The sequence below is a fragment of the Pyrus communis genome, chromosome 4, assembly GCF_041283825.1.
Source record: "Pyrus communis isolate YQ-2024b chromosome 4, ASM4128382v1, whole genome shotgun sequence".
Classification (NCBI taxonomy): Eukaryota; Viridiplantae; Streptophyta; class Magnoliopsida; order Rosales; family Rosaceae; genus Pyrus; species Pyrus communis.
The window spans coordinates 18392427-18403786 of record NC_142568.1 but is presented as its reverse complement, the minus strand read 5'-3'; the positions used below and the strand labels follow the sequence as shown (position 1 = coordinate 18403786).

Sequence of the window (11360 nt, the reverse complement as noted above, 5' to 3'; positions counted from 1 at the left end):
AATTTTTCTAATTCGAATCATGGTTCCTCTGGAGTGCTTGGTCCTCATCCACCACCGTTTTTTGGTCAGCCTGTATCTCCACAAGTCTCTTGTCAGTTGTGCAATAATTTTGGTCACACTGCTCCATTTTGCACTTCAAAACAAATGGATCGACAGGGTTATCATATTTTTGGTAAAGCCAATCATACCACTTGGTATTGTTTTTTCAATGACAAAGGGCCTAACTATGGTGGTCCTCATCATTCTCAATCGCATGTTCGTGCATACGTTTCTTCTGCATCAGCATTTCCTACTCCACCTCATATGTAAGCACTGCACACATCTAGTTCTCAAGCATCTCCAGGATCTACTTCTCATCAACAACCACAAGTCTGGATCACTGACTCGGGCGCTACAAATCATATGACGGCTGATCTTAGTAACCTGACGTTGGCATCTCCTTATCCTACCAATGAAACAGTGCAAACAGCTAATGGTGAAGGTTTGCAAATCACTCATATTGGTAGTTCTATTATTCGAACACCTGTGCATCCTCTTAAACTTAATTCAGTTCTCTATGTCCCTAGACTTTCCAACAACTTGTTATCAGTTCACAGGATCTGTCTCGATAACAATTGTTGGTTAATCTTTGATGCTTATTCTTTCTGGATACAGGCCAAAGCCGCAGGGAGGATATTATACAAAGGGCAATGCAGTAATGGACTTTACCCTCTTCCTTCACTAGCCATTCATCCCTCCCTTCGTCCTCAAAGCACTTCTCAAGCTTCTGCATTTCTTGGCCAGAGTGTTAGTTCTAATCTCTGGCATAGTAGGTTAGGACACCCTTCTAATACCACTATCAATATCATGTTACATAAGTCCTCTATTTCGTGTAAAAATGATGATATCCCTTCGCTATGTCATGGTTGTTTAGAGGGCAAATTCATGAAACTCCCGTTTCAGTCTAGTAATCATAAATCTGTAATTCCCTTTGAGGTTGTGCATAGTGACCTTTGGGGTCCTTCTCCATGTACTTCCATTGATGGATATCGATATTATGTGACTCTCATTGATGAGTGCACTCGATATTATTGGTTGTTCCCTATTGTCAATAAATCTGATTTCTTTGAAACCTTTGTTGCCTTTCATTCCTTTGTGCAAACTCAATTTTCTGTGTGTATCAAAACTTTACAATCTGATGGTGGTGGAGAGTATAGCAGTGGTAAACTTAAACGTTTTCTTCATAGCACAGACATTTTACATCATATATCTTGTCCCCATACCCCAGAACAAAATGGATTGGCTGAGAGGAAACATAGACACATTATCGAAACCACTATCACCTTATTACAATCTGCACAATTACCCTCTCCTTTCTGGTCCTTTGCCTGTCAAGCAGCTGTATATCTTATCAATCGTATGCCTACCCCAACCTTGCAAAACTGTTCACCTTTTGAAAGATTATTTGGAGTCCCTCCCCTCTTAACACATCTTAGAGTGTTCGGTTGTTCTTGTTTTCCCTTGTTGCGACCTTATAATCACACTAAGTTACAACCTAAAACCACTGAGTGTGTATTTCTTGGTTATGCCTCAAAGTACAAAGGTTTCATTTGCTTTGATGTCTTAAAGGGTAGAGTATATATATCGAGACATGTTGTTTTTGATGAGTCTCGATTTCCTTATCCTCATTTGACTATGCCTTCTACACCCAAGTGTGTCCAGTCCCATGTGTCTCAACCCTCCACTCCATCTCCTGTTCCTACTTTGGATAATTTACTCGTTCAGCATCAGGTTCAAATCCCACCATCCCAACCTCACTCTTCCTCGACATCAACTGGTGCTCATACTTCCTCACCATCCCTCCCACAGTCTCCTGGATCTATACCATCTTTTCCTGGTCCTATACCACTGCTATCACCTGATCATGTTTCACCTCAGTCCATTACTGTCCCTACAAGCTCATCCCCTACACTCCCTGTGAATCCTGATTTTAGAACTGAGCTTCTTCAAATGGTCTTGCCTATTGCTCCCCTTAACTTGCATCCTATGCAAACTCGGAGTAAAAATGGTATAATCAAGAAGAAGGTGTTTATCAGCACGGTTCCTAATTCTAGTCTCTTTGATCTCACTCAAGTGGAACCTGCCACTCATAAATCTGCTTTAAAAGTTCCAGTTTGGTTGAGTGCTATGAGAGAAGAGCTTGCTGCATTGGCGTCTCAACAGACTTTGAGCTTAGTTCCTCTACCCTCCAATAAGAATCTAGTTGGGTGTAAATGGGTGTTCAAACTTAAAAAGAATTCTGATGGCTCCATTGCTCGACATAAGGCTCGCCTGGTTGCTAAGGGGTTTAGTCAAGAGCCTGGTTTGGATTATGGGGAGACCTTTAGTCCAGTGGTTAAGCCAACCACTGTGCGCGTAGTCCTAGCCTTGGCAGCTCATGTTAATTGGTCTCTTCGCCAGTTGGATGTCAAGAATGCATTTCTGCATGGAGTATTGAATGAAGAAGTTTATATGGCTCAACCACCGGGTTTTGAGGATACTTCTCGGCCTGATTTTGTGTGTAAACTGCATAAGTCCCTGTATGGGTTGAAACAGGCTCCTCGCGCCTGGAATGAACGGTTCACAAGTTTTCTTCCCTCTCTCGGATTCCAGTCTACATATTCTGACTCTTCCTTATTTGTCAAGGCTGTTGGACGTGATGTTGTCATTCTTTTACTCTATGTCGATGATATTATTATCTCTGGGAGTTCCTCTATCGTAACTTCTCAAGGCTTATTTTTGTCCCAGACAAAGTATATACAGGATCTCTTGGCGAAAGTTGAGATGGTCGACTGTAAAGTTTGTGATACACCATGCTTGCCCTACATCAGACTTCTTAAAGATGATGGTACCCCTTATAACTATCCCATTGCATATCGGAGCATCGTTGGTGCCTTGCAATATCTTACATTTACTCGCCCCGATATTGCCTTCTCCGTTCATCAGGTCTGTCAATTTATGCAGTCTCCCATGGTGTCTTACTTCACAGCCGTTAAACGTATCTTGAGATATCTCAAGGGTACGTTATCTGTTGGTATTTCTTATACTCGGGGTGAGTTATCCTTGAAGGCGTTCAGTGATGCAGATTGGGCAGGAGACCCGAATGATCGGCGTTCAACTACTGGCATGGTTGTGTTTCTGGGCAGCAATCCCATCTCGTGGTCTTCTAAGAAACAAACTACGGTCTCTTGCTCCTCTACCGAGGCTGAGTATCGAGCTATGTCGACCACATCTGCTGAACTTGACTGGATTCAGCAATTGCTGAAGTTTCTGCATATTAGCCCTACTACTGCTCCTGTCATTTTCTGTGATAATCTCTCTGCTATTGCCCTATCGTTCAACCCTGTTCAACATCAACGGACAAAGCATATCGAGATTGACGTGCACTTTGTGCGAGAACGGGTTGCTCAGAATAAGCTTCTTGTTCAGTTTGTATCCTCCCGCGAACAATTTTGCTGACATCCTCACCAAGGGTCTTAGTACTCCCTTATTTCGATCTCATTGCTTCAACCTCATGCTTGGTCTCCTTCACCATGAGTTTGCGGAGGAATGTAAGAATATAAAGAATGGTTAGGATCATGCCAAGTGTTATAAGATTCTATCTTTTAGTTAGTTAGTTAGAAATGTTATTCTCAGTATATATACACCAATGTTATAGCTTGTATAGTAAGAAAGAAAAATAAGAAACAGTATATGTGAAATCTCTTTCTCTCTCTACAATCTTCTCTCTTCTTCAATCTCTCTCTAGTTCTTGAAACCCTAGCTATATTTCTTGATCTTTCTACGTTAACATTGTATACCCGGGATGGCCAAGTAAGCATTTTTTGTGTGTTTCCATGGCTTTTTTCACTCTTCTACTAAATTTGTCGAGCATGCCGGTAGAAATGAAGTGGCGAATCCCTTGAGGCACATCTTGTCTGTTCTTATTCCGATTAGGTCAATGGCAGTGGCTTGTCAACTTGGAATGTTAACCTTATATATAAACACCTTGATTTGAGCAATTAGCTCTCATTTATAATGATAGGTTATTACATATATAACTATGGTGGTTCGGAGATAAAAAGATGCGCTTGCCGAACATCACGAGAATGTGTGAAAAAAACCTTCAATTGAACCATTGGTGAGGATAGAGAGATGAGCTGAAGCTAGAATAGAACGAATCCAATCCACAAAATCTATTGAAAAACCAAAAGCGCTCAAAACTCGTAGTATGTATCTCGACACCCACTTACTGTCCACACCCACATTCTACTTGGTTTGTCTACTATTATATCTTTAGCCCAACATTAGTTTCAAAAGGCATGTATTTCCGTTGTATGCCATTGTCGTAGCAATGGTCCATCAACTAAAAATCAATTACCATTGGTCCCTTAATTCATCAAAATGTGTAGTTATGGTCATTTTCGTCAACTTTGTTAGAATTTTGTCAAAATTAATTATGTTGGAAGGACCATTGCTACAATTGGGTTAAAGTTGAGGGACCATTGCTCCAATTGGGATTAAAGTTGAATGATCATTTCTCTAGTTGGATTAAAGTTGAAGGACCAATGGTAATGAATTTTTAGTTGAATGACCATTGGTCCAATTGAGTTAAAGTTAAGAAACCATTGCTACAATTTACTCTCTTCTACATAATTGATATTACGATCATGCTAGCTGCATCAATCTCTCTTTCTCTCTTAAAAGAAACCCTGATTAAAACCAAACGTAAAATAAATAAAATAAAAAAATCATCTATGAAAATCAAAAAAAAAAAAAAAAAACGTTGAAAAATACATAACTCCGGACCAAACAAAACCTTTTAAATTTACTCAACGAAGATGATGGAAGGCTCTGGCCGGAAGGGTTGGAGGAGAGTTTTGAGAATGAATATCACAATGATACGAGAAGAGACTTTGCAAATGAATCTCACAATGATATGAGAAGAGACTTTGCAAAGGCATAGAAGTAAGTTGGGCTACTCTCCATGTCGCCAAATGGTTTTATGGTAGACCTCAACTTCTTCATGATAACAGAGTAGGTTGTCTCACATGTGAAAACCAACAGCCACACGTACTTCATGTCATTCCGTTTGTATTGTCCACATGTTAATCTTGAAATTCAACACACGTGATGGGGCGTATTAAGAATGAATCTCACATTTATGGTGGAGCCTAATGGTTGTATATATAATATAATAAAAAATACAATACATGTTAAAAATTTAAATTTAATGTAGAAATACAAAAGATGGATTTGAATAAAATTTCCCTTTAATTAGTAATAAACACATAATATCCAAGAAATTGACGAATTTTTCCTATGCTTGACAAAAGTAGGGGCACATCAAGAAAAGTCCATTCCCATTTTCCATTTAACGTACACTGTCCAGATTCGTAGAAAGACCAATGGATGATACGATACCAATTTTTACTTTTATTTTTAATATTATTATATAGAACAAGTGGACAGTAATCATGTGATTAATCCGACAAATCCTCTCCGGATACTTTTGATGAGGATTCTGAGAATTCGTGAATCATGTCTATTTATTGTACATCATACGATCAGTTTTTGTCAAATATTGTTTATATTTATTTTTAAATAAAAATATTTAAAATAATTTGTAATTACACGATATACGATAAACGGACACAATTTGTAAACTTCCGGGATCAAGAACAGGCGAAGATCCGGACTCGTGATTAATTACCTCAACATAGAAGCTGGTCAAATTTAGAAGTTGCCTGCATAGTTGCAGACGTTATAAAATTAATTTTTCTAATGTTCTGTAGGAAAATTATTACGTACTCACTCACAAATTCACAAACTTAGAAGTTCATCGCAGCGAAGTGGATCGTTGTACCAAATTATTATTGATAAGTTCTGCAGATTAAATGTTCCAAAACGATAAAAGTTTGAACTTAGAGCATATCCAGGAATGTAATGAGAACTTCTATATCATCTCTTTTAGCATCTTTTGTTATTGTTCATGCTTCAACTGTCTGTAAATACATAGGGTTGTTGTCCGAAAAATGTGTAGATTCAGATTTCACATCTTGAAATTAAACCCATTTAACAGTTCCAATGTCGGAGCATATTAAAAACTCCTTTCATCGCCATCCCTCTATCTGGAAGTACGAAGAAGAAGCTAAAACCAACTTTACTCGCCGAATTTAACTTCTCCCGTCGAAGATAACTCGTGTGAGAACTTTTTTCTTTTTCTTTTTCGATAAGCAATGTTATTAATCGATGAGTACTGTTCTAGCAAAAATGGAAGACAAAATAAAAGGCAATCGTAGGCTCCAATTGACTGGTGAAAGAGATCAGTGGTCCAACAGAAATGGTACCGTCATTACATCTTTGGGTCTCTATCCGATCGATATGTGCACATATCTGCAACCAAAAATAAGGTTCTGCACGGAGCAAACATCCATGCACACATATTTGGACCACCAAATTATTTGGCACACCAAATTATTTGGCACAAAAGGCTATATACCCACACACACGTACGCACATACATTATTATTATATATGTGTATACACACACACACACACACACACACACACACACATACGCGTCGGTGAAAAATACAAAAGTCATGACTTGTAACATATGTGACAGCTAGAGATAGAGAAGCAGAGAGCCAGTGAGAGGGAAAAACACGGTAACCGTACGTTTGAAAATAGCTGGACCTCAATTGAAAAGATTCAATCTGAAACTTGGAGATGAAGATTGTTATTAGCATTATTTGATATGTCCCCAAACCGACAAGCCTACTGACTAACGCTTTTGTTTGCTGCTATAGAAGATGGAAGAATCTAGGTTATGACACATCGCACATGACTAGTTCTTGTATTTGCTGTAAAATTTGCAGTGGGAGCTTGGACCTTGAATTGCAAGAGGAATATATGGAGCAATTACATTTGCAAACAACGTTATTCCGAGAATTCTTCAATTACGTTCGCAAACCACGTTATTCCGAGAATTCTTAGATAGTTTATTTATTGGGGTAGTGATTTTAGCATTCTCAGTTTACCTTATGGCAGTCAGAATGTGACAAAGAAATGTAGGGATTCCCCAAATTGCAGTGAAATGGTTGTTTCGTTAACAAAAAATTAAATGATTATAGAGTAGCTGGCTTCCGTTGAATTTGTATTACAAGACAAAGTGGGGCATTGTCATGGAATGTAAGATGTCAAAGTAGGGATTTATAAATAGTTTAAATTCGAATCGACAGCCCATCTGATATGTGCCGCGCGTATATATTTAATTTGTAGCTAAAGTTGAAATACATGTATATATTTGTTAGCTTGAAACCGAGCGGTGTAAACCGTGTAAAACGCCAGAATATAGAATGTCAAAAAGGAACCAAAGCTTGAGAATCTCTTAAAAGGGTCTTGGAAATGTGTCTTGGAGTTTCACACTCGTGTGTATACTTTCTAAGAGAAGTAAAACTTTCAGAGACATATAGCTATATATTAATTGTCACTATGTTTATATCTGTCATCACGTTATCTATTACATTTCATGAGATATAAACGGAATTTCTCATCACATTTCATGAGATATAAGCAGGATCGCCACACGTACAACACCAAATGAAAAAAAGAAGATAATAACCATGATTATGAACACCGTCAAACTGAAACTACTACGTTAAGATCATACAAAATTGCTCCACTTATACCCCACGAGAAATTCCCAATATGCTCGAGAAAGTCTACTGAAGAAAAAGCACATTCCAGGTTGGAAGTACGATTATGCAACATGATTGAGAACTTAACAAAGAGAAATGTGACGTAAATAAAAAATGACTAGAATGATACAATAATAACAACATAATATGCAAAATTGTCTAAAATAGCTAGAACATTATACAGTCGCATTAGATCATGTATTAATACATTAAAATCTTCATAACTCATCCACCGTAGCCCCACCTGCATATGTATATGCAGACTACAGTACTTGAATATATAACAAAACAGGGATGGAGGAAACAAAACTATACCTCTCAATACAATTTCAAACGCAGCATAATTCATGCAGATGATATCTAGATGTTTCGATTTTCCACATGGAATGCGTTTTTCTTCAGCCACTACACATGCTACATGCACGTGACAAACCTATAAATATAAGAACCGGATATATTTCATGCACGCATCTACCCTTACTACAAGTAGAAGCAGTAGGACTCAGTGACTTGCATGATTGAAATTTCGACTTCGCGTGCTTCCTGCTAATGTTGAAAACTACAATTCTTCAATCTTCATGCATGTAGCAATCAAATAATCCAAGAATTTTACTTGTTCGGATTGTTTGTATTCTCTAAGTGAAAGTTTTAAGCATGCACTTGGGGTGAAAGTTAACAGCTGTGCATTAAAGATCACAATTACTAGGGTAAAACATAAAATTATATATGGAAACGAAAGAATGGATATTATGCAATAAATTGAAAAGACTCAGTGGGCAAAACAGAAGAAGATGGACCAGTATATCGTGGAAATGGACATGTCCAAAATGATCAATTCAGTTTCTAGCTAATTGAGAATTAATTAATAAACAAACCTAGCTCTCAAAGCATGTCTTGAGATAACGCTTGCTACATATCCTCTCTTCTAAGCTTGTTTAGCAAAGCAGTAATAAGAGCATCCCTTTTCTCAGCCCTAGCCTCCTCCCTCATCCTCCTTTGCTCCTCCCTCTCCCTCCATCTCGTCTCCATCATTATCCTCTCGTTCTCTAATGCTTCCATCTTCTGCCTCCACTCCATCTCCTTCAACCGCCTCTCATTCTCCCTCGCTTGAAACTCCTCTCTCCATTGCATCTCCATTTGCATTTGTTGCTTCATGAACTCTTCCAATATCTCCCTTACATTATTTCCGCTTGCGCTGCTGCTTCCTATATTGCTCATCTTCATCTTCTTCTTCTTGTTCTTCCCCGTGCTTCCCTTATTCTCTGCCTCGCTATCCTCGTTATCTTCCTCGTCGTCTGAAGAAAGCGTTTTCTTCTTCGACCCGCTTGCAGCTCCACTTTCTTCTGCCCACAGCATTCTCTGCATCCGTGCAGCGAAAATCTCTTGTAGCTCGTTGTAAAACGGGAATTGCTGCCTCATAGCTTCCGGCTCCATTGTCTCAAAACCCTAAATATATAATCATAAAGCAAGAAATAAATACCTACATAATAGTACTGTATATTTATCAAACACATGAAGGGTATGTGTTGAAGATTTGCAATAGGCTTGTATCTCAGCTTACAAAGAACATTCACTCCTACACCTAGGGTCTTCAGTTTGATTCTCCTTAAGTCTTGAAGATATGGGTTGAGGAAATAAGGAAAAGGAAATCCTTAAATGAATCAGTGTGTTCTTCAAAGTGTAAGTTGATTAGATGGAAGATTAATTAGTTTGATTAGATTGGTTTAACTTTATTAATCTAGTATTCATTTGGGTTTAATAACATGTTTACCTTGTAACGAGTAACGAGGTTTTTCCACTTGCACTTGCACTGTTCGGCGCTGCGATGGTGACCTTTTTCCTTCATCTTCGTAGAAATCACTTCCCACAGAAGCTTGTTTCTCTTCGTCTCCATGAAAGTCTGATCTAGCTCGGCTCTGATCAGAAGCAAGTCCTTCGTCTCCTGAACGCTCCATTGAGGGAACCTATCACTCGTGTCCACGTGTACAGTCACAGTACTAAGATGTTGCTGCTGAAGCTGCTGCTGCTGTTGTTGTTGAAGCTGAAGCTGCTGATGGTGTTGCTGCTGATGACGTTGATAATGATGAGGATGATGTTCCATGACCACAAACGCAATCTTAAAAAACAAAAGTGCTTTCGTGAAGATTAAGCTTTTGGGGTTCGGAAAAGCCGATGGGATTCAAAGAAAGAGAAGGATAAAGCTTTGATTATATGAAGGATGGTGTGAATGGAAGGTGTGAATCCATAAGGACGAAAAAAAAAGAGAGAGAGAATTTGATCATCTCTTCCTTTAATCGCTTCAAAGAAGGCGTAGTTTAATTATTCTTCGTTCAGATTTGATAGATTTCTGAAAAAAAAAGAATTAAAACAAAAAGAAAGTAAGAAAGACAAGGAAGGAAGGAAGGAAAAGAAAATCTTTATTGCTTCTTGCTGTTGAGCTTCTCATCTGTCTACGCGGAAACTCATTGCCCTTTTCCTTTTCTCTCTCTACTTTCTCTCTCTATTTCTTGTTTTTGTGTACATACGTGATCCCATTTGTTCCCATTGCGTTTACGTGTCGTCAGGCTTACGAGAAAAGTCTTATTCTCTGAGAGAGGTTTTCAATGGAACCAAAATACGGAATAGTATATAAATAGTATGATTTGTGTGTTGAAAAGTTAATAATTTTTTTTTAAAAAAAATCACCATTTATATAAAAAGAAGTAATGTACCACCCGTGTTATGATCATAATGAAAATTTTCAAATTCTCCGCACCCTGTTTTTCGTTGAATCTTGCAATCCAAGCCTTTTAGTTATTTTAATTTTATTTTATTTTAGCTCTTCAAGCTTCTGGTATTTGCTTTTTGTTGCGTGTGAAGGTGACAACAAAGATAAGGGGAGGCTTCCAGATACTGTGTGTGTCGCAAACTCGCAAGGCGGCAAAGGGCCTTGATTTGCAAGCTTTTGCATGAACTTTTAAATCTAAAGGTGCAAAAGGCTTTTATGTATATCTTGATCGGACTTTCTTTTTGTGATGTTGTATTTTCATGTTAATATGCTGAGTTTTACCAAAAAGAAACGGCTTTTAGTTGTTCAGAAATAAAAAAAAAAAGTGTATGAGAAGTTAAAAGTTATTTAGTTGAATAGTTAGAACGCTTATACCCTTGTACTCTTGAAACTTTGTCTTTCTTATTATTTTCATAAAAAAAAGAGTGAGCTTTCGATGTATAATTACTAATTAGCATCAATTGTTTTGGGGGTTTTCTTTGATAAGTGAAACAAATCCAATTTATGTAAACTACTCCCAGTCCCCGTGGCGGATTTAGGAAAGAGCTATATGGAAGCATGCCTTCAACTACAGTACATGTTTAACATACAAATAATTATCTGTCACGTGTCCTTTTATCTAATCTCACTGTTTTAAAAATTCGCGCCTAGTGCCGCCAAGCGCCATCTACGTGCTAGGCGGCTGGGTAACGCACTGATTAATCCTGGGGATTTTGAAAATTAAGAAGGGGCACCTAGACCTCCTTAGGTGTCCGCCTAACCCGCCTAGGCACCCGCTTGGCCCGCCTAGGTTGCGTTTCTTACTTAGATAGAGAATTGTTAACTTTCATTTTGCATTTTATTTTTGTTCAATAAATTAAAAGAGTCTTGTTGAATACTTGGATGAACACTTA

At 38.1% G+C, this 11360-nt stretch overlaps 1 protein-coding gene across 1 annotated transcript; it reads right to left on the bottom strand.

Annotated features, from left to right (window-relative positions):
* Positions 1-8420: 8420 nt before the first annotated feature.
* On the bottom strand, positions 8421-10226 carry LOC137723590 (trihelix transcription factor GT-3b). Its single transcript, XM_068462786.2, has 2 exons — positions 9472-10226; positions 8421-9146 (listed from the first exon to the last, which is right to left on the bottom strand). The coding sequence occupies exons 1-2, from the start codon at positions 9799-9801 to the stop codon at positions 8610-8612; spliced, it is 867 nt and encodes a 288-aa protein (XP_068318887.1). The 5' UTR covers positions 9802-10226; the 3' UTR covers positions 8421-8609.
* Positions 10227-11360: the final 1134 nt, after the last annotated feature.